Source organism: Carassius carassius, chromosome 34 (assembly GCF_963082965.1).
Source record: "Carassius carassius chromosome 34, fCarCar2.1, whole genome shotgun sequence".
Taxonomy (NCBI): Eukaryota; Metazoa; Chordata; class Actinopteri; order Cypriniformes; family Cyprinidae; genus Carassius; species Carassius carassius.
Window position 1 is genome coordinate 6,975,167 of NC_081788.1, and position 19,775 is coordinate 6,994,941.

At 35.5% G+C, this 19,775-nt stretch overlaps 1 protein-coding gene across 1 annotated transcript; it reads right to left on the reverse strand.

Moving 5' to 3' along the window:
* Window positions 1-1,397: 1,397 nt before the first annotated feature.
* On the reverse strand, window positions 1,398-14,845 carry LOC132115398 (neuropeptide Y receptor type 1-like). The gene is made up of 2 exons (XM_059523848.1): window positions 14,611-14,845; window positions 1,398-4,769 (listed from the first exon to the last, which is right to left on the reverse strand). The coding sequence occupies exon 2, from the start codon at window positions 4,581-4,583 to the stop codon at window positions 3,444-3,446; it is 1,140 nt and encodes a 379-aa protein (XP_059379831.1). The 5' UTR covers window positions 4,584-4,769; window positions 14,611-14,845; the 3' UTR covers window positions 1,398-3,443.
* Between the last annotated feature and the right edge of the window lie 4,930 nt (window positions 14,846-19,775).

Here is a 19,775-nt window from a genome sequence, read left to right on the forward strand (position 1 = left end):
AAGTGTGCTGTTGAATGTACTGACAAGCATTTCTGGTAAACGAAAAAATATACTTCAATGTCATCCATGGTCAAACTTGTGTGTCATGTATTTAATCATATAATAAATATTGAATCAATGAACTTGTCATTTAGAACATTTAAAATATATTCACTTGAAATTTAATATTTAATAACAGAGTTAAAATTATAGTCGAGTACTTTATGTACTTTAGTATGTTAGAGACGACACACCAAAATAAAGCATGGCCAAATAAAAAAAAAGATTTAAAGAATGCTTAATATTTACTTTACATTTTTCATTTGACATAATTATGAAGGGCAAAAATGCACTTAAGTGTGTTAAGAAACATAGAAGTGAACTCTTTTAAACCACACTTAAGTGGCCTTTTGTTTCATTAATATATTATCCACAAGGAAGGTTTTTTTTTTACTCTGAATACTAAATAGTTAAATACACTGCAAGCTCACATTCAATACAATTAAGCACACATCTTTTTCACAAGAGTATACTAAACTAAGTGGCCAATTAATCCTGATTAAATAACTTAAGGCTAAATCAGTGATGGGAATACTAGATCAGAAACTTCACAAGTTGATTGACATTTAATTTTATTAGACATCTGACATTTGCAGAGTGTTTCAAATATATTTATTGTAATAATTAGAGACTGTTTTGGGCTTGCTTGTGTGTGTGTGTGTGTGTGTGTGTGTGTGTCTGTATATCTATCTATCTATCTATCTATCTATCTATCGATCTATCGATCTATCTATCTATCTATCTATCTATCTATCTATCTATCTATCTATCTATCTATCTATCTATCCAGGGGAGAGTGTGATTTGAGCCTGTGGGGAAGTTGAGCCACCACTTGTTTCTAGACAACCTTTAATGCAATATATATACAGTATATATATACATATATGCTGTACAAAGTGATTTTTGTATGTTCAAGGACTCTTTCTTCTTGTGTTTGAACAATTACAGACAAATCTGTACTTTAGGAGGTTATAATACGAGTCTACAATTTTGGCTCTAAACCGCTGGATGATACAAGTTTGTTAAAATGGTAGGAGTGGGGAAATTTGAGCCAAAGGTCCTGGGGTAAGTTGAGCCAGTGGCTTACCCCTGCTTATGATTATAAAGTATTATTTTACTGTTATTCTACATTATACTTTATTCATTTTAAACATTTAAAAATTTTGTTCTGTTTTAACCTTGATTTTGTTCTGAAAATGTAAATTTTCTTTAACAGGCCTTGTCTATGAAAATTGGCCATTGAAAATTTTATGAAATTGTATTTCCCTGCCACATGAAATGAAAATGTTCATGATACTTCAGCATAATCAGTAGCACAGTTTAACTTGTGGCTCCTTTAGCCAAGAGTCTCAAGAGACTTTTGGAAAACCATATTTTGTAATCAGTTTATTTTAGAACGTAAAGATTCACCAAATCCTGAAATTTATATACATATTTAAGTAGCACCGATTACTATGTGCTCACTTTAAAAACTGGCTCAACTCACCCGCTGTCCTCCTCTGGCTCTGCACCCCTTCACCTAAATTCATTACTTCAGACTTATGTACCCTCTAGAAGCTTGCACAAGTAAACGATGCATTATTGTGGCATCTCAAAGAGGCACAAAATCACTTTCACTGACTTTTTCATTAACTGTTCCCTCCTCATGGAATGACCTGCCCAACTCAATCCCAGCAACTGAGTCCATCTTCAAAAAACGACTAAAAACACATCTGTTCCCTCTTTATTTGACCCTTCTATACTTCATCCATTTATCTTATATTTTAATTAAAAAAACTACTAGCTTTCTAGTTTTTTTTCTTTTCTATATACTTGTTTTTCTTTGTGTGTGTGTGTGTGTGTGTGTGTGTGTACCTTGCTACGTATAATACCTTGCTACGTGTACTGCATTAGGCTAACAGAGACTTGACATTTGCACTTACATATTGTTGCTCTTTTGGTATCCGCATTTGTAAGTCACTTTGGATAAAAGCATTTGCTATGTAATGACTTAATGTATATATATATATATTATACAAATGCTGCTTGCAACATGCACATTGTTTAGATTAGATCCAAAGTCCAGTGAAAGTACAAATGAGGAACTGATTCTTTAATTCACTTGGATAGCTTTGGCAAATAAAGCCATTCCACACAGTGTGTTTATACTGATTAAAATGAAGATCAAATTAAACAAATTAAACCTGTCACACAGCACAAAAAATTATGTGTAAATGATTTTACATACCAGTTTGAAATAGCAGACATTCTACTCCTAGTCAATGATGTGCTTGTATCATGTTGCTGTATAATAACTTTTATATATAACTATTACATCTGTTTTGAAATATACACGTTATACACATATTGCTAGTTCTGCACTTTACTTTAAAGGAACTGTAAAAATTTATTTACTCACCTTCACGTTGTTCCAAATTCGTATGACTTTATTTTCTCTGCGAGACACAAAAGGCTGGTCTTTTTCATGCAGTTACATCAAACAGCGACTGAAGCTTTCAAGCTTAAAAAAGACAACAAAACACTGTAGTGGTGGTCCATTTGAATCATGTGCTATATTTCATGTTTTTCTGAAGCCATGTGATAGCCTTGGATGAGAAACAGACTGAAATCATCTACCTTGTTATGTTCATTAGAGATTGAATCATTATTTTGAGTCAGATGTTTACAATGAAGTTGATCAGGTTCAAAATGGCAGTATGATTGATCCGTTCACAAAGATTTTCAGTCCAAAATAACATAAATTCCAAGGCTGTTGTGTGATTTCAGAAGACTCGGAATAAAGCACACAAAACATATGCACTGGTTTTATCATACACTTATGGTGCTTTTGTGTTTGGAACAACATGAGTACTGATGACAGAATATTTATTTTTAGGTGAGCTATCACTTTAACAATGAAAAGAACCAAAATAGTACAATTCTTTTGCTGATACCTTCCACAAGAATACCTTGGACAAAGACAATGAGAAGAAAAAGCCTCCTCCACTCAGTATTTCATCATAACATCTCTCAGAGAGAACCTTGTTCTAACTGGTAAAAATGGCTTTCTGTGCCATTGAGAACTAACCATATAATAGCCACAAATTTAGCATGTTTTATTGGTCATAGTCATTTTAGCAGTGGTTTTGAAACATCAATGCAATTTGCGATGATCATTCTCATTGCTTCTCCTCTGCAGAGCCTGGCTACAATAAGCCTTTCCTTGATATGTTATGGCCCATTTCTGTGTTTAAAGAAGACAAGTGGACATCTTTTAGCAACAATGTCACAGATTTTTACTGTCCAAATTGGGATTCTTAACCTCAAATTCAGATTAGCTGGCAGTGTTCACAAGCCACCTCTGAATGCTTGAAGAAGTGTGACATGTAGGTAGGAATATTGCCTTATCTTACATTTGACACCAATTAAATGGTATCTTTTTGTTCCGAACTGTTGTTCTTTTGTGGTTGATAGGTGCTAGAAGAGCCATTGCTTAGGATAGACCCCTTAGTAATGCCCGTACTGACAGTGGACAAAGGGAAACTCTCGTAAATTGCGGGCGGCCCCCAGCAGCGGCACCTGGAGAGCAGCGATTTCAGCTCCTTCTGGAAGTTACTGTTCAGGAAACCATAGATTACTGGGTTCACACAAGTCGACGCCATGGCGGAGAGGTGACAAGCTGAGAAAATGGCATCGTGCTGGCAGACGGGAATCGCTTCATGGTTCCAGTCAAAAATCGTGTTGAAAACATTCAATGGCAGCCAACAGAGGGCGAACGCTGCAACAATCGAGGCTAGCATGGCATTGACCCGCTTTGAGCCTTTGGTCTTCTTCTGCCGTCCACCTCGTGCTCTTTCGACCATGTCTTTACGGTGGCTGAGACGCAGGAATATGCGGAAATAACAAACAAGAATGAGCGCCAATGGTAAGCAGTACTGGCACAGCAGCAGCGTTGTGGTATAAGTGAGCCGATTCCCCTCAGATGGCCATTGTTCAATGCATATGAAGTGATCACTGAAGGGGTTGAAGGGAAGGCTGAGGTTGTGGAAGGGCGAGTTTGTGAGGATGTTGAACGAAAGGAACGGAAGGGAGATAAAACATGCGATGATCCAGATAACCGCGACAGCCAGGTAGGAGTGTCTGACGACTGGTTTCCAACCAGTGGGATGGATGATGAGCTGATGTCTTTCCAAGGCGATGAGAACCATGGAGAAAATCGAAACCGTTACGGACAAACACTGGACGAACGGCGTCACCTTACACAAAGCCTCGCCCAAAATCCATCGATCCATAAGGGTGTAGATAATAGTGACCGGTAAACACACCAAACAAACAAGGATATCAGAGCATGAGAGGTTGACGATGAAGATGTTGGTCACGTTGCGCATCTCTTTCTGTCGTGTGATGACTAAAACCAGGCAAGTGTTGCCCACCAGGCCCACTGCTAACATGGTGCTGTATGCTACGATGAGGAAAGTGGTGCTGCTGAGAGAGGTTGGACAGATGGGATCCTCTAATAACCAAGAACCAGAGCTGTTGTTCAGATGAGACCGCTCCATTGCCATCACTTGCTGTAGTGTCTCTTGAAATGAATGATGACTGCTCTGTCTAGCTTGTTCTCCAGGGAGTAGGGGAAATGAAGTGGAACTGTCCAGCGTAAGGCTGCTCCTTCCTAAGACCAATTTTCTTTTAGTTCCCAAGTTGTCTCATCTTGTTTTCTTGAATAGCACAGAAGTGTTGATCTGGGAAACCTGAGGACAAAACAATAAAAAAAATAGCTCTCAAGATCAGAGGAATAACCAAAGCTGCAAAACATGACAACAATATGAAATTCCCCTGCTCAGAAACATCATGCTTATTCAAACTGGGACACATGCTCCCTCAAGATATATTTTGAATGCAGCTTCCAAAAAATTATTGTAAGAAATAAACAAACCAAAACAATAACACACACACACATACACACACACAAATAACTGTTCTTTCAAAACACATTAAAGTGTAAAATTTGCATAAAAGTGTAAAAGTCTATATGTTATGGTAACCCAGTAATGGCTGCAAAATTTATGAATATATATACATAAACAAATTAGCAAAAATGCGGAAAACAAAAACTAAATAAAAATAACTTAATTAAATTAATATAATTAATTAAAAATATACCAGAAAGAACTCAAAAAGACAAATCAACAAAATAACTTCAGCCCTCAGGCCACACTATCCTGCCACTGTTTCCCCATCTGGGTATTTCAGGCTATGGAATCAACGATACTGCACAAAGACAACAGGTATTTTATTAATTTCACTGTACAACTGGTAATCATAATAAACAAATTACAATCTCAAACCTAAAACCTCTTGTCAGTAAAACAGTCTGGGTATGTTGTTAAATTAAGATGAATTTGCAGTCATTTTGTGACCATCCCACTATATGGAAGACTATTTCTGCCACTGAATAAAAAAGGTAATAGCAACCTTTTAAAATAAACTCGCAATTGCAAGAAAAATGTCAGAATTCCAAGCCTTTATATTCTGTAATTCTGGACAATCTCTCACCCCAAAAAGGCAAATACTGTACATCACACAGGCAACAAATGCATCATACATTTTAACTCTTGATTGCAGCTTGCATCATGAATTTTTAATGCAGCAACAGTGAATTAGCCTGATGAGTGTGTGTGTGTGTGTGTGTGTGTGTGTGTGTGTGTGTGTGTGTGTGTGTGCATTGTAACAAACATTGTAATAATAGCAAACACTCAGTAACTCTACTAAAGAGGAATCTCATTCAGACAACACAATGCAAATAACATGATGATGCTTGAATGAATATGTTTGTGCTAGCAATGCTTGACTTCACAAACAATGTAACCTGCCCACTTAGCTGCCGCTGTTGCTTTAGTGTTTCAAATCAAATTTTACTTATATAGCACACAGAAAAAAAAAACAATAAAAAAAGTAGTTGACTATTGTGCTGTACAAAAAGATAAAGTATAAATATCTATTAAAAAAAGAGACCAAAGAGAATAAAATGACTGCAAAGCAATGATAAAGGGAGTTTACAAAAAAGGCCAATCTAAAAATTCAACTCAAATATCAAAAACAGTCGTAGGCCTCAGAAAAAGGAATTTACATTCAGACTCTGTGGAGATTAATCTTAGGGATAAAGGAAGACTATTTTACAATTTTGGACCAACAATAGAAAAAGCTTGGTCACCCCTCGACTCTAGATCTTGAAACCATCAGCAATTTTTGTTGAGATGACCTTGATGATCTAGCACAGTTATTTAAATTCAAAATATCAGAAAGATATATAGAGCTAATCCATTCAGAGCTTTAAAAACAAAAAGCTAAATTTTTAAAACAATTATTATAATGAATCGGCAGCCTGTGCAACAAGTGTAATATTGGGGAAGTATAATCAAAATTCCGAGTTGCAGCTGCATTTTGAACTATCTGAAGATGACTAATATTGGACTCATTCCAATTAAAAATTAACTACAGCATTTATGTACAATTTATCAAATTTCAAGGGCAGAATCAAAAATAACACCCAAGTTTTTCACAGAGTGAAATCTACCAGGACCAAGTACCTGAAACACAATGGCCTCAGTTTTCCTCTTGTTAAGACATAAAAAAAGACTTAATATCAAATAAGCTTTCTGATAATGAGCTCAAGCCGTTTTTGCTTTTAAGGGCAGATAGATTTGTGTGGCATCAGCATAAAGTGAAATGACACCCCCTGTTTAGAAAGATTTGTACCCAATGGAAGCAATACAATGGGAACAAAACAGGAGCCAGAATGGGGCCCTGAGGGACTCCATAATCCAAAACAGAAACAGAAGAAGAAAACCCATCAAGACAAGCAGAAAAGGCTCTATCATCCAGATAGGACTTAAACCAATTAAGAGCACAACCTTCAATACCACACATTGTTCAAATTGTGAGATAAGAATTCTGTGGTCCACAGTATCAAAAACTAAGTTTATAGCTTTGTTTAAAACTTAATAATAAAAAAAAGGTAATAAGATTGTTTATCATTTGTTTGCTTTGTATTTGTGTCACCTCCAGTAGACATTTATTACAATTTAATGGCTAAATTACCAATGATGTAAATTTTAAATAAATCATTTTGCTAGTCAATGTTTAACCGCTCTGAAAGACCTTAATGTTTATTGTTATGTCATTTAAAAATTTTTATCATATTTTCTATTGTGTACTTAAAAAAACACCTCCTAAAACTGAATAAAACCTACAATAATTTGTGCCTTCAGTAAAGCGCTTTACATCAACACTCTGATATCAACCTATTAAAAAAATATATATATATTAGTTTATGTTAAAAGCAAGTGTTATTTGCCTAAACTGGACAAAACAGCTTTAAAAGGGGTCATATGATGTTGTTTAAAATTGTCCTTTCTCTTTGGAGTGTTACAAGCTCTTTGTGTATAAAGAAGATCTGTAAAGTTGCAAAGACTAAATTCTCAAATAAAAAGAGATATTCTTTATCAAAGTTAAGCAACGCCCTCCTAAAACACCTTGTTCTAACACACCCCTACATGCCTATGTCACTATGTGGGAAGATAAAAGCCACTGGCCATTCCTCACTCTTTGCAAGGACAGTCTGGCACTTCTGAATCATGGTATGTAGGTTTAGATATGTAAAAGATTTGCCACTGATGATTTTCAGAGCGACGAGCCTCGTCAAAATCGACGCGTTTCAGAAGGGGGGTCATAGAGGAGATGTTTTTTTAACCTTAAACCACATAAACACATTTCATCACACCAAATACACCAAATAATATTCTTTTTAGCAACATAATATGACCACTTTAAAATGGAAACCATAATTTTCTATTAGACTAATAAACATAAGAGTTCACTTTTAATAAATGCCACGGTTGTTTCACTTCAGAGCATCCAATTGTGTATATATTTCTGTATATATAATATATGTTATGGACCAATTCTAACTATTAACTAGTATGCATTACTAGCATATTGACTGTTTATTAGTACTTATGACACACATGTTAATGCCTTATTCTAAATGACTATATTTTAAATCCCTTAATCCTAAACTTGACTACCTACCTATTAATAAGCAGCAAAGTAGGCAAAAGAATTAAACCTTAAAATAAGGTGTGATAAATAGAATAAATATTGATATTAGAATAATAATATTAGATTTATAATATCAGCCATTGCATCAGTTATTAGCCAGAACATAGAAATAACCAACTAAATAATAATAATAACGGGTATTGTATAAGATATCTTAACCCAGTAAACTGACACAGAACTGGAGCAGACTTGCATGATGTTATACAATGTTGTTATGAAACTGTTAAGGAACTGCAGGCTAAAGTGACTAAAGCTCAGTGCAGCTTGTAACTTGAAGGCTTCTGGTTTGAGCTCCACAGCACCATTGTGCCACTGAGTGACACACTTGTTGCACCAAAGGTCTTGTCACTGTATTTGCATAAAAGGCATATATCCAACACAGGGAAACTCATACTTCTCTGTCAAACAATTTGACCAGACAACCTGATAATTAAAGCAGCACTCACTTGCCCTCCTTCTCTCCATCTGTCTCACAGATTTTCTTCATCGACTGATGCTTCTTGATTTCTTAAAGCGCTCTGACTTTGCAGTAATAGCTACTGAGCCTGCATGTAAACACACTGGCAGGTGATGAATAACCCAGTAAGGTTCAACAATGGGTGAGAAGCTAATAATGAGCAGAATCCTGCTGCTTTTATCCCATCTCATTTCCTCAAACCCACGTGAGACTTACAGCTCAAATACATTCAGCTACATATAAGAATAAATATATTTGTCCTCTGCCCGTCTCTCTTTTGGCTGAGAAAATAATGAGCCAATCATAGTAAATACATTGCAGTTCATTATTGCATAAACAATATGAACATTCAAAGCAATTAATAACCTAACCTGTAATTCTGCATTCAAACAGCCAAATGACATTTAACAGCAGACGCCAGATGTAATTATTGCACAAAGCCTGAGAGATAACATAATCACCATGACAATAAAGGATGTGATTGCCATCAATGAATAATTCATTAGATTATGTGCATTTATTTATGTGCAAAATTATTTATAATTGTAAACTGTCATTTTGAAATGGTTGGAGGGTTGTTGTTTTTTTCTTTCTTTTTTAATTGAATCCAGACAAGTAAGGCCGTGTTGTGCAAGAATCCTCTCCCTCTGTCGAGTCGTGTACCCTTTGGACCCCAAAGCAACTTTTTTGTTGGCTGAGACTATTTATGTGTCCTCTATTCATCGCCTGATTAGAAATGATAGATTACAGTGTGTTTATTCTTAATATCAAAATGAACTATTGAATTATTGTGTTTTAAATTATATGTCACAAAATAAGGCAGAACCTAAAAAAGGTCTTCGGTTCCCTTGTATGAAGAAAGGACAGTTCTGCATAAATATAAAAAGGGTACTTATAATGGACATAATATACTTTAAAAAGAATATACTTAAGTGCAGACTGAAAGTAAAGTTTTCAGACACTTTATCACGTTTTTTATAATAAATGTATCCTTATTTACATTTAAATTAAAATTCAATTAGATAAACTTTGGAGTGTTATTTTCACCCACCTAAGAAGGATTTAAGCACATATTATATGTGATTTCATAATGGTTAAAAAGTACTGTGGAATGTACCGACAGTCATTTATGAAATATGACATTTTATAAACTAACATTTATATTTGTCATTACTTTTGAGACTTATATGTCATGTTTTTTTAACTGTAATTGTAAATACATATTTGTAATTTAGTAAAATTGAAAGTGCTTAAACTTGAAATGTAATATTTAATAACACACTACAGTTTATACGTGTTTTAGTCTGTTAGTCAACACATCCAAATAAATGTACTTCTTTAAATACGATAAAAAGTTAATTTATCATAATGATTTGAAATGTACTTTAAAGTAAAATGTTTAATTTGACATTATTACAAAGTGTGTTTTTTTTTTAAGTGTACTTAAGTGTGTTGAGAAACAGTCATTAAAGTGTATCTTTAAATTCAGTGAATTTTGCATGGTAATATACATGACATGACAGAGATATAACATATATGAAATAACCTCCATATAACATACATGGAATCACCCTGTAGCAGATCTGTACAGGTGGAGCTGGGGAAGGTGAAGGGTTTCTGAAGCACAAGCCAAGTATTTAAATGTCGAGCCACGAGCACATTGGCTGCTGATGTGAAAGAAACCAATCAGCTGCACCATGTGAATAATGATGTGATTTAATCAGACTGCAATTACACCAGACAGTGATGTTTTAGCTCTGACATGGTCACTATAATCTCTTGTTGCAGGGAAATGAGCAGCGTAAAGATTCTTCAAAAATTCACCTTTTGGGTTCCACAGGAATATAACATAAAATAGGGTTGAAACAACATGAGGGTGAATGAATGATTCAGTTTTCATGATTCCCTTTAAGAAAAACAACATCAGCACCTTCATGGAGACATTCATCTAAATAGAAATAACTTGCATCAGTGTAATTAATGTATATCCCAGACAGCTATTGCAGTTAACTTACAAGTGACAGTAAATCAGTCCCAGAGTCTCAGCCCAGATGTGCCTCATGTACAGCTGATAAATTGTAATAAAACTCATTATTGCCTCCTCAATCCCACATCTCTAACCAGCCCTCTCTAAAGGACACTGATTGTTTTCAATTGGACGCTAGACTCTGCCAATGAATCTCTTAATGGATGAGAGTGTGTTGCAATGAAGCAGAGATGCTCTTTGTCTCAGAGATCTCTGAGACAAAGAGCACATGATGCGCCGCTGGTTGCACACAAAGTTTAAAATCTCAACAACATCCCCACAGAGCTCTCATTTCAGTCTCCATGACTCCTCCATCCTCAAATAGACAACATGGCAGGAAAGATAGTTCTGACCAGCCCAGACGTACTGATGCCTTCATTCAGGCACCTGTTAAATGGAAATAATGTGAGCTTATAATGTTGGCTTTCTACAAAAATATTAAGTAGCACAACTGTATTCAATATTCATAATAATCAGAATGTTTCTTGTGCAGCAAATCAGCTTATTAGAATAAATTGATAATTTTATCATATATGAAATGAATGAGAATGCCTACAGATATCTCCAGATATTATATAGCTCATTGTCTGAAACTAGCTGCCATGCTCCAAAAAAACTACCTGAAGATGAATTTTCCAGCAGGGCTCTGAGCTCATTTGATGCAGTAGCTTAGACCATCTGAAACTGCAGAACCCGTTAACCATGACTTCTGTTTAGCCAGAAGTGCAGGTATGAATTTTTAAGAGGTGCTTTGTGAGTTCATGGCAAAATGAAGAAATACTGAAACTCGATGTAGTTGTAATAAGTTACCATAAACAATGGCTTTCTTTCTAAAATGAGATAAAATAGTACCTGGAATGTGTTTGGAGACAAAGTGACATTGCCTATTCATTCAGCACTGGAAAACAAGCAGGTTTTGCCATCACTTTGTGACACTTGAGCTTCAGAAACCTGTGCATTAGCATGCATAACACAAAGCATGCCTATATTTATAACAGAGCTCGCCACGGGCGAACACACCCTGTGATAGCGGGGGGTTTCAAGATGAGCGTTTGCTTTGATAGCTGTCAGTTGTGGCACATCCTGCAGTGCTACAGTCAAATGATGACATCCCATAAACATTCATGTTTTATTAAAGTTAGTGAACAGTGGCATGGTGCGGAGTTTGGCCAGACATTCATTAGTGGTTTTAAAATAAATGATTTGCATTCAAATACAGCTAGCTTTAAACATCTCTCTGTGCATGCTGAGCATTTATTTGGAAGAAAAATAGCATGAGATTTACTAAACAGTGGGGTTCGAAAACCTGACACCGCTTTGAACATCTGGGATTTTGTCCTTTAGATCCTGGATTAGGTTTCCGATCAATTTAACACAAAGAGAAGTTAACGTGATGAAGAAATATTCTTTTAAAAGTATAATAAATTGAACATATATTAAATAATTTCATTGAATAGTTAAGTTACATAAGTAAAATGAATGACAAATTGATAAAACATAATAAATACAAAATATATATTAAATAAATGCAATATTAAAGATTCTGTACGACTTTTTGATTTGTATCAGTTTAATCAAATTAATTTAAATGTAATTTATGTATTCATTTATTATAATGAATTGTATTTTTTTTTCTTTTGCCATGGACTCCCAAATATTATCATCCTCATTAATACAGTGAAAAAAATTAGTGTTATAAATATGTTTAAAATGTACATAATATTTAATCTGATTACGTTATTGAATTTGTTTCCACTAAAGTGTTGTGTATTTATTTAAATCAAACGGTATTCATATTTATTTTTATTTTTTTGTATTTTCTTATTTAAGAAAACTCTTTTACTTTTACCCTTTTTTTATTTAAATTAAATTTAACGTAAATGTTATTTATTTCATTTAATCAAATGTTTTTGTTCAATCAAATTTATTTAAATGTAATTTATGCCTTTGTTTATTATAATCAGTTGTTTTTATTTAGTGTTTAAATGAGAAGCAAATAAATGTTAAGTGATAAATATTAAAATCTCATCTTCAGATTTTTTCTTAGACACTTTCTCTCCCAAAGGAAGTTTGTGCTGTGCTCCTTCTCAAATCATCCTGCACCATTATAAGGGCAAGAGAAACAAACTAGTTTTAGATCAGAGAGGCAGCCATCAGCTGAATGTGTCAAAGATATCAGCCATCTCACTTTCAGACATTTACACCATCTTTTAGACATTTCTGCAGAGATAAAGTAGTATAAAAAAGGCTAATAGACCTCATTTTGAGAGTGAAACCCCTACTGCTTCTCCATTCAACCAATACCTATTTTGTCAATCCTCAAGCAATTAATCTCAATCATTAAGTCAAATTGATGGTTGCATCATATCAAGTCAGACAAACTGTTTAGCAGTAATAAAAAACCCTATAAAAAAACTGTAACAACAAAACAAAACCTTAAAATAAGCAATCAAGAACAAACGCATATGCTATTTTTAGCAATGTTGAGATGACTTATGAATCTGAGTATATATGCTTATTTTTAAGACACACTGAGACTATAAGATCACAGTAACAGAGGTACAACATCAAATGAGAAAATATATCTTGGCATCTGTTATACTGAGATGTTGTCTGTTAAGGCCTCTAAAACCAGTATCTGTAGAAATAAGCAAACAATAGAAAATGTTCACTATGAAATCTTGCTGAAGTTGATCTGATCCTGCATTCCACACATCACAACTTACATTTGTTCCTTTTTTGCACCTGATTGTGCACCTGTGGTGCTCATTCACTATTTATTACTGCATACCTCTTATGTAACAGGTATCTTTAGTTTTCGTGTCTTTGGCAGGTGATAATGAATAGAATTGAGTGTGAAAAAGCAGTGCTTGCTCATTGCCCATTTCACCAGCAAGTGTAAAGACAGAGTATGAGATTCAAAGCTTTTAATGCATCAGTGTTTGCGTCTGTCTTCGATACCTTGGGCTGTTAGGGAGATTAGAAACAGCTCTGAAGGGAAACACAGCCCAATCATAAAGAGGACAGCTAACCAGTTATGAATATCAAGCACTCATAAAATTCACATGGTGGAAATGACTTTGAGTATTCACTCGTTGAGGTGTTTTTTTAACAGCTGAGCACTCATGTTAAGAGGCTGGCTCTCACTGAAAGAGCCATTAGCTTGAGATGAAAAGATATTTTCATCATAATAAATGCGAAAGCATGAATAATGGCTATGTGGCTGTAGCACATCCTGGTGGATGGAGATTTAGGTTTTCTTTGCTTGCTTGAGTGAGTGAAAATGAGGTGATGTATTAATTAAGCCAATCAAATTCATTTAATCACCATGCTTCGCTAATATCCCTAATATGCATATCTGAAATATGATAAACAAGCATGCATAAATAAATGTTGTGCATTAAAGTTTCAGATTAAATGTTCCAGTACCAGTAACTTCATCTGTCTTGCAACACACACACGCACGCACGCACTCATGCACGCACACTCATTAAGAAATATCATATAGAACAACAAAACAGGACAATAGAATAGAATAGAATAGAATAGAATAGAATAGAATAGAATAGAATAGAATAGGAAAACAGCATAACACTTGAATTTGTCTATAGAAATATCAGAAAAAACAACAGAAGAATAGAATTGAAGAATGGATCAGAACGTAGAATAGAATAGAATAGAATAGAATAGAATAGAATAGAATAGAATAGAATGCAGCAGCGATGCTTTTTTTAACCATAAGATCATCGACAGAACTGGCCAGAGAACAGATTTGATTTGATCAAATCTGAACATCATCGGATTCTCCAACGTCATGTACGATTAATAAAAGTATGTAACACCTTTAAGTGGCTCTGCATCAATTAATGAGCGAGGCTGAATTCATAATGCCAGAATATAGAGATCATTTTATGAAAGGAAGACGCGAAGTGTTTCGGTAAGTTCCCTTCATTGACAAGCATCTGTGAAACTCTCAGGCGCATCTTACCGTGTGTGACAGGCGCGGATCCCGTCTCCGTGACTGTAGCTCGACACGACGCTCTCAGATGTGCTGTTCAGGAGTAACTGGTGGTTTGAGAAGCTGAGGTTTATCAACCAAACCTGCGGCGCAAGAAGGAGGTCCTTCAGAAATAGAGCGCTCGAGGGACTCGCTCGCACTTGGTCTCGCGGCTGTCTATCTGTTGAAATTGACTCCACTCCCTTAGTGTTTGGGGTTCCAGAGACAGACATGCAATAAATAATAATAGGTATTAAAAATTACCCTATTGCATTCTTTTCAAGACCTTCTTTTTACACTAAAGCCTTCAATCACAGATCAAACAGTGTGTAATCCCAGTAAGGAAATTATATATATATATATATATACAACCCGAATTCCGGAAAAGTTGGGACGTTTTTTAAATTTTAATAAAATGAAAACTAAAGGAATTTCAAATCACATGAGCCAATATTTTATTCACAATAGAACATAGATAACTGTTTAAACTGAGAAATTTTACACTTTTATCCACTTAATTAGCTCATTTAAAATGTAATGCCTGCTACAGGTCTCAAAAAAGTTGGCACGGGGGCAACAAATGGCTAAAAAAGCAAGCAGTTTTGAAAAGATTCAGCTGGGAGAACATCTAGTGATTAATTAAGTTAATTGATATCAGTTCTGTAACATGATTAGCTATAAAAGCTTTGTCTTAGAGAAGCAGAGTCTCTCAGAAGTAAAGATGGGCAGAGGCTCTCCAATCTGTGAAAGACTGCGTAAAAAAATTATGGAAAACTTTAAAAACAATGTTCCTCAACGTCAAATTGCAAAGGCTTTGCAAATCTCATCATCTACAGTGCATAACATCATCAAAAGATTCAGAGAAACTGGAGAAATCTCTGTGCGTAAGGGACAAGGCCGGAGACCTTTATTGGATGCCCGTGGTCTTCGGGCTCTCAGACGACACTGCATCACTCATCGGCATGATTGTGTCAATGACATTACTAAATGGGCCCAGGAATACTTTCAGAAACCACTGTCGGTAAACACAATCCGCCGTGCCATCAGCAGATGCCAACTAAAGCTCTATCATGCAAAAAGGAAGCCATATGTGAACATGGTCCAGAAGCGCCGTCGTGTCCTGTGGGCCAAGGCTCATTTAAAATGGACTATTTCAAAGTGGAATAGTGTTTTATGGTCAGACGAGTCCAAATTTGACATTCTTGTTGGAAATCAGGGACGCCGTGTCCTCCGGGCTAAAGAGGAGGGAGACCTTCCAGCATGTTATCAGCGTTCAGTTCAAAAGCCAGCATCTCTGATGGTATGGGGGTGCATAAGTGCATACGGTATGGGCAGCTTGCATGTTTTGGAAGGCTCTGTGAATGCTGAAAGGTATATAAAGGTTTTAGAGCAACATATGCTTCCCTCCAAACAACGTCTATTTCAGGGAAGGCCTTGTTTATTTCAGCAGGACAATGCAAAACCACATACTGCAGCTATAACAACAGCATGGCTTCGTCGTAGAAGAGTCCGGGTGCTAACCTGGCCTGCCTGCAGTCCAGATCTTTCACCTATAGAGAACATTTGGCACATCATTAAACGAAAAATACGTCAAAGACGACCACGAACTCTTCAGCAGCTGGAAATCTATATAAGGCAAGAATGGGACCAAATTCCAACAGCAAAACTCCAGCAACTCATAGCCTCAATGCCCAGACGTCTTCAAACTGTTTTGAAAAGAAAAGGAGATGCTACACCATGGTAAACATGCCCCGTCCCAACTATTTTGAGACCTGTAGCAGAAATCAAAATTGAAATGAGCTCATTTTGTGCATAAAATTGTAAACTTTCTCAGTTTAAACATTTGCTATGTTATCTATGTTCTATTGTGAATAAAATATTGGCTCATGTGATTTGAAAGTCTTTTAGTTTTCATTTTATTAAAATTTAAAAAACGTCCCAACTTTTCCGGAATTCGGGTTGTATATATATATATATATATATATATATATACTGTATATATATACTGTATATATATATATATAGGCTACACACACACACACACACTGGCCACTTTATTAGGTACACCTAAGTAATACCAGGTTAGACCCTTAATTCTTCATGGCATAGATTCAACAAGGTGTTGGAAACATTCCTCATTTTGGTCCATATTGACATGATAGCATCACGCAGTCATTGCAGATTTGTCGGCTGCACATCCATGATGTGAATCTCCCATTCCACCACATCCCAAAGCTGCTCTATTGGATTGAGATCTGGTGACTGTGGAGACCATTTGAGTAAAGTGAACTCAGTGTCATGTTCAAGAAACCAGTCTGAGATGATTTGAGCTTTGTGACATTGGAAGTAGCCATCAGAAGATGGGTACACTGTAGTCATAAAGGGATGGACATGGTCTGCAACCTACTCAGCTAGGCTGTGGCATTTAAACGATGCTAAATTGGTACTAAGGGGCCCAAAGTGTGCCAAGAAAATACCCCCCACACCATTACACCACCACCACCACCAACCAGAACTGTTGAGACAAGGCAGGATAGATCCATGCTTTCATGTTCTTTACGCAAAATTCTGACCCTACGATCTGAATGTTACAGCAGAAATTGAGACTCATCAGACCAGGCAACATTTTTCCACTCTTCTATTGTCCAATTTTGGTGAGACTGTGTGAATTGTAGCCTTCTGTATTGAAATTTTCTGCTGCTGTGGCCCATCTGCTTCAGGGTTCGATGTGTTGTGTGATCATGGATGTTTTTCTGCATACCTTGGTTGTAATGAATGGTTATTTGAGTTACTGTTGCCTTTCTATCATCTCTAACCAGTCTGCCCATTCTCCTCTGACCTCTGACATCAACAAGGCATTTTTGTCCACACAACTGCTGCTCTCTGGATATTTTCTCTTTTTCTGACCATTCTCTGTAAACCCTAGAGATGGTTGTGTGTGAAAATTCCAGTAGATCAGCAGATTTTGAAATTACTCAGACCAGCCCGTCTGGCACCAACAACCATTCCACGTTCAAAGTCACTTAAATCCCCTTTCTTCCCCATTCAGATGCTCGGTTTGAACTTCAGCAAATCGTCTTCACCACATCTAGATGCCTAAATGCATTGAGTAGCTGCCATGTGATAGGATGATTAGCAATTTGTGTCACCAAGCATCTCAACAGGTGTGTCTAATAAAGTGGCCGGTGAGTGTGTGTGTGTACAATACATATATATATATATATATATATATATATATATATATATATATATATATATATATATATATATATATATATATATATATATATATATATATTGCCTTTTGAGCATAGATAATTTAGATAATCAACCCAAAAATATAAATTCTGTCTTTTTATACTTACCCTCAAGTTGTTGCAAACCTATGTCCATTTCTTTCTTTTGAGAAGCTTGAACAATACTGTATATTTTGAAGAATGTTGGTAACCAATTTTGGTTACCATTCACTACCACTGTATTTTGTTTGGTTTGGTTAACAACATTTTTCCACACAGCAAAGAAAGTTATGTAGGTTTGGAACAACATTATGTTGCGTAATTCACTAAAGAATTTGAATTTTGGGTTAACCCCTTTAAAGGGGGCTGAGGTCTCTCAGACAAAAAGGTCAGAAGTCACTACATCATAATAACTCTGAAACTAATGTTGTTTGAAAGACTGCATCTTGCTCTCCAAATGTTTCAGGAAACATTTCAAAACCTATTAGAATATATATATTATATACTATATATAATATATATAATAATATACTATATATAATATATATAATAATATATATAATATATATATTATATATATATATATATTATATTATTATATATACATTATATTAGAAGTATAAATAAAAATAATAATAAAATAAAAGAATGCATAAATGCTCACAATAATGTAAAACCATAGACCAATGGCAATATAGTTTGTTTTTGATGTGGTCAATAATTATTTGATTTGAATTAAATGCTTTGAAAAGTATGTTGATTGAGAGGATTAATCAAACTGACAGTTATGTAACAGATATCAATAATGGGTTCAGGGAAGTGTACTTTAAAAGCACTGTGTGCAAACACAATTTATTTTTTTAATGGGTGGCTTTAATGGTTGATTTTATGACAGCTAGTCATTTATAGTAAGAATAATGGATGGCTTCATACCTGACAAAGTTGCATTTTTCACAACTCAGCCTTGGTGTTTTACAAATTAAAAACACACGATTCCACAACATGCATATAATGTATAACTGACACCATTCTGGTAAGATACCCAAAGTCCTATAAAGAACCACAATAAGACACAATTAATCTTAAGACATCAAGAAGATGCAACGCTTCTAGAGCCAGTGGCACACTCCCATTAGAGCAGTGTCATTAAGCACACACTGTGTTTTCTGGAACAATCCATATTACTCTCATAGTGCCTCTTCTTGTTCAAATGTTGAATCTGTTCTGCAGGTTTTATCTGGACCTACCTGGGAGTTCCTGGTGCTCTTGTAATTGACATTTCCAAGTGATCTTGTTTTTCCATTCACAGCACGACTAAGTACTCACACTGCTCTCTTCAAATCTCTGGTTTGAATGAGTTTGAGGCTGCAGTGTGGATTCATAGGATTCTGATGTATGTTATCCCTCGATAACAACCAGTAAAAGCTGATAACACAGGCTCATCCGGGTAACTGAAGTTGGCGCTATATGCTTGTTAGGAAAATTTTTCTTTGTGGAAGCTTTGCTGTTGGTTAGCTAATAAACTATTGATACTCAAATGATTATTATGTATACAGTTTTTTTAATTATGTCATCCTGGTATAGTGAACTTGCTCTCTCTTGTATCATACAAATGCAGCTGCTGCCATTTTGCACCAATTGTTTTGTACACTGCAATTGTTTACAAACTGGTTTAATCTTAAATCAATATTTTCATAATTATTCATGTTTGGATATGCCATGTATGAATAGTGTCAGGGTTGTCACTTTGGTCTCATTTTCTTGTGTTTTTGTGACAGAGCCCTGACATGTTGTCTGTGTGCCTTGTTTCTTGCTGGAGCATGGTGTTTGGATCCTGACACACATGTCTTGAGTTTCGGTTGTATGTGTCAGGGTTCAAACACTCATGCTCCATGTTCTGTCTTGTTGTGGGAGCATGTC

Bases quoted from the DNA above. Each gene is read 5' to 3' on its own strand.
- LOC132115398 (XM_059523848.1), bottom strand. From the start codon at position 4,583: ATGGCAATGGAGCGGTCTCATCTGAACAACAGCTCTGGTTCTTGGTTA.